We start from the raw sequence: 3,356 nt of genomic DNA on the forward strand, positions 1-3,356 counted from the left end.
AGAAAAACAGTTATTACCTATTAGCCCAACTTACCCAATAAACACAGCAATACAACAACAATGGGTGTAAGTCTATATGTGTGTATATATACGCAATTATAAATATAAATTCATCTATTATTATTATTTCTTTTCTTTTCACTGCAAAAAACAGTTCATTATCATCATCACAGTGCAAGCCCAGGCACACAAACAGAGAGAGTCTCCAAGAACACACACACACACACACAATGGAGTAGCAATAATAATTATTATAGGATAAACATAGAGAGTAAAAACACACAAAACACATTAACGTTAAGAAACAAAAAAAGAAGAAAATCCCAACAGGTGAAAGATTAGTTAGACTGTAGAGATGCATGCAAGAAAAAAAAAGAAAAGAAAACAAAGGCTGACCGGAGTCACACCACACAACACCATACCACCACAATCAGCACACAAGAATACAGGCCAGTGTAACCACAATCAGTAGTGGTACACGCACCCACAGAGAACTGCTGATACTGCTGCTGCTGTCTGCATCACCCTTCTTGTTGTTTGAGAGTTCAGGAGGAAGTGTTGTTGTTGTTGTTGTGGTAGTGGTGGTGGTGGTGGTGGTTTCTGTATTACCCATATCACCTTCTTGGGTGCTTGGTGACTCACCTTCTGCGGATGTACTTCCATTCTCAGTCGTTCCAGTGTTATCTCCACCGGCACCCTCTGTGCCTAAACCGCTGGAAGAAGATGATTGTGTTGCTTCACTTCCACTTGATACACTGTCTCCAGTCTGTGAGTGAGCAGGAGAGGTAACTCCACTCCCCTCGGCAGCTTTATCAGATGTAGAAGGAGAATCAGAGGATGAAGTATTATCCTTAACATCACCTGCTTCATCAACAGTACCATGGGGAGCCGAAGCAGAGGGAGCAGCAGGCTCTTCTGGTGTAGTTAGTCCAGGTTGTTGCCCAGGAGTTGGAGGATGAGTACACTTATCGCCACTAGAGCCAGGAGGACAAGCAGCTTCACCAGCAGCATGTTCAGCAGAATCATTTTCAGAACCTTTAGGACCACCGTTCTCACCATTTTTACCAGGTTCTTCAACAGGACTAGCTACTTTCTCTTCAGCTGCTTTTGGTGCCTCAGCAGCAACCACACAAACCACGCTTAGCAAGAAAACACTAAAACAAAAAAACGATCGCAGAAACATCTTTTTGTCAAGAACTTCGTGTATCTTTAACTGTTATCAAAATACAAAAAGGGAAAAAGAAACAAATAAGAGAAAGAATAAGAGCATTATAGAAACACAGAGAATAAAAACAAAAAAGAAGACGGAAAAAACAAAATAAAAAAGAAATAAAGACAACATAACAACACCAAAATCAGCAATATAGTGTCCACCAAAGGGCCACTTAAGAAGATGACCAAGCCAAACAAAAAAAAAATGAAATTAAAACAAACGACCAAATGTGCCAGCGTATAGTGGATTAGAGAAGTGTATTTTCAATGGTCATGTACAAGAAATTATAAATATATATGTATGTCTGACATTAATAATTATCATTTCACTGGACAAAGCGCACAACAACGTACCACATAATGCAAAGCAAGCCTTACATGATACACACAGAGAGCAAAAAACACACAAAACACATTAACATTAAGAAACAAAAAAAGAATGAAACTCCTAACAGGTGGAAGATGAGTTAGACTGTAGTGTGGATGCATGCAAAAAGAAAACAAAGGATGACCTGAGTCACACCATCACCACCATTACAATCAGCACACAAGAAGAATACAGGCCAGTGTAACCACAATCAGTAGTGGTACACGCACCCACACAGAACTGCTGATACTGCTGCTGCTGTCTGCATCACCCTTCTTGTTGTTTACAGGCTCAGGAGGAAGTGTTGTTGTTGTTGTTGTTGTTGTTGTGGTGGTGGTGGTGGTACTTGGGGTATCTGTATTTCCAGCTTCACTTTCTGGGTTAGCTGGTGAACCACCTCCTGCAGGTTTACTGCCACTCCCAGTGTTTGCATTATTATCACCGATACTCTCTATGTTTGTATTGTTGGAAGAACTAGAAGGTTGTGCTTCTGCTCCTTCCGGTTTACCTGCATTTTCACCTGATGCAGTGTTTTCACTGCTTCCATTTTCGCGTGTACTTCCTAGGAGATTAGCACTCTCAGCAGCAGCACCTCCTTCAGAACCTCTTTCACCTGGTTGTTCCAGATTCACTTGCTCACCAGTGGCACCAACGACTCCTCGCTCAGCATTAGTTCTACCTGTTGGATCAACACCGCGGCCCTTAGCAGTAGGTGGTGCAGGAGTAGCTGCAGAAGACCCAGGAGGTGTAACAGGACGAACACCTCCGTCACCTTTTTCACCGGAAGGACCGTCAGTGCGACTATCGCCCTTTACACTATTTGCCTCAGTGTTTTCGATTAGAGTTGTATTCGGACCTTCCCTTTGTTCTTCCCGTGGACAAGAAGTATCACCTGGTACATCACGGCAATTTCCTTCAGTCTCACGATCAATAGTTGTGCAACTATCCGTCTCAGAACGGTCCTTGCAATCCTTAAGCCGATGATCTTCAGGTTCAATACCGCTAGTAGTACACTCTTTACCAGTCTTGCCATCAGGACAAGGACCACCAGGTGGAGGTGGAGGTGGAGGTGGAGGTGGAGGTGGAGGTGGAGGTGGAGGTGGAGGAATACCACCACCTCCAGTGGTATTCGCCGACACACATAAAAAGGCAGCGCTGAGAAGCAAAGACAAAAAACAAAACACACAACGCAGCATCATAAGCGTAATGGTTTTTCTTATTGTTTTGATCTCAACAATCCAAGAAAAAATGAGATGAAAAAGAAAAACAATACCGATAGAATAGAGAAACAAAGACATGCAAAAAAAAAAAAGTGAAAGAGAATAAAAACATATAAAACTCAAAGAACAACAACAACACCAACACAAATAATAAAAAATCAAATTAAGGGGCACAACGTACAATGCAAAATCAAAACAAAAACATAAAAATTAAGAGAAGAACCAAAGCACCATCAAACACACAATCACCCCAGAACTCTCGGTATACATAAACTAATAAGCAATTATAAATATAAATTCATCTGATATTATTATTTCCTTTTTCCTTTCACTCCAAAAAGCAGTTCATCATCACTGTGCAAGCCCAAGCACACACATAGAGAGAGAGTCCCCAATAACACACACACAATGGAGTAGCAATAATAATTATAGGATAAACACACAGAGAGCAAAAAAACACACAAAACACATTAACATTAAGAAACATAAAAAGAAAAAGATAATCCCAACAGGTGAAAGATTAGTTAGACTGTAGGGATGCATGCAAGAAATGAAAA

The 3,356-nt window shown here is 40.9% G+C and overlaps 2 protein-coding genes across 2 annotated transcripts; both read right to left on the minus strand.

Moving 5' to 3' along the window:
• Positions 1–430: 430 nt before the first annotated feature.
• On the minus strand, positions 431–1,183 carry TM35_000691090 (uncharacterized protein; the record flags this gene model as incomplete). Its single annotated transcript, XM_029031182.1, has 1 exon — positions 431–1,183. One exon carries the CDS (start codon positions 1,181–1,183, stop codon positions 431–433), a length of 753 nt encoding a protein of 250 aa, XP_028877528.1.
• Positions 1,184–1,752: 569 nt separating this feature from the next.
• On the minus strand, positions 1,753–2,778 carry TM35_000691100 (uncharacterized protein; the record flags this gene model as incomplete). Its single annotated transcript, XM_029031183.1, has 1 exon — positions 1,753–2,778. The coding sequence occupies one exon, from the start codon at positions 2,776–2,778 to the stop codon at positions 1,753–1,755; it is 1,026 nt and encodes a 341-aa protein (XP_028877529.1).
• Positions 2,779–3,356: the final 578 nt, after the last annotated feature.

Source organism: Trypanosoma theileri (assembly GCF_002087225.1).
Source record: "Trypanosoma theileri isolate Edinburgh chromosome Unknown TM35_Tth_69_V1, whole genome shotgun sequence".
Lineage (NCBI taxonomy): Eukaryota > Euglenozoa > Kinetoplastea > Trypanosomatida > Trypanosomatidae > Trypanosoma > Trypanosoma theileri.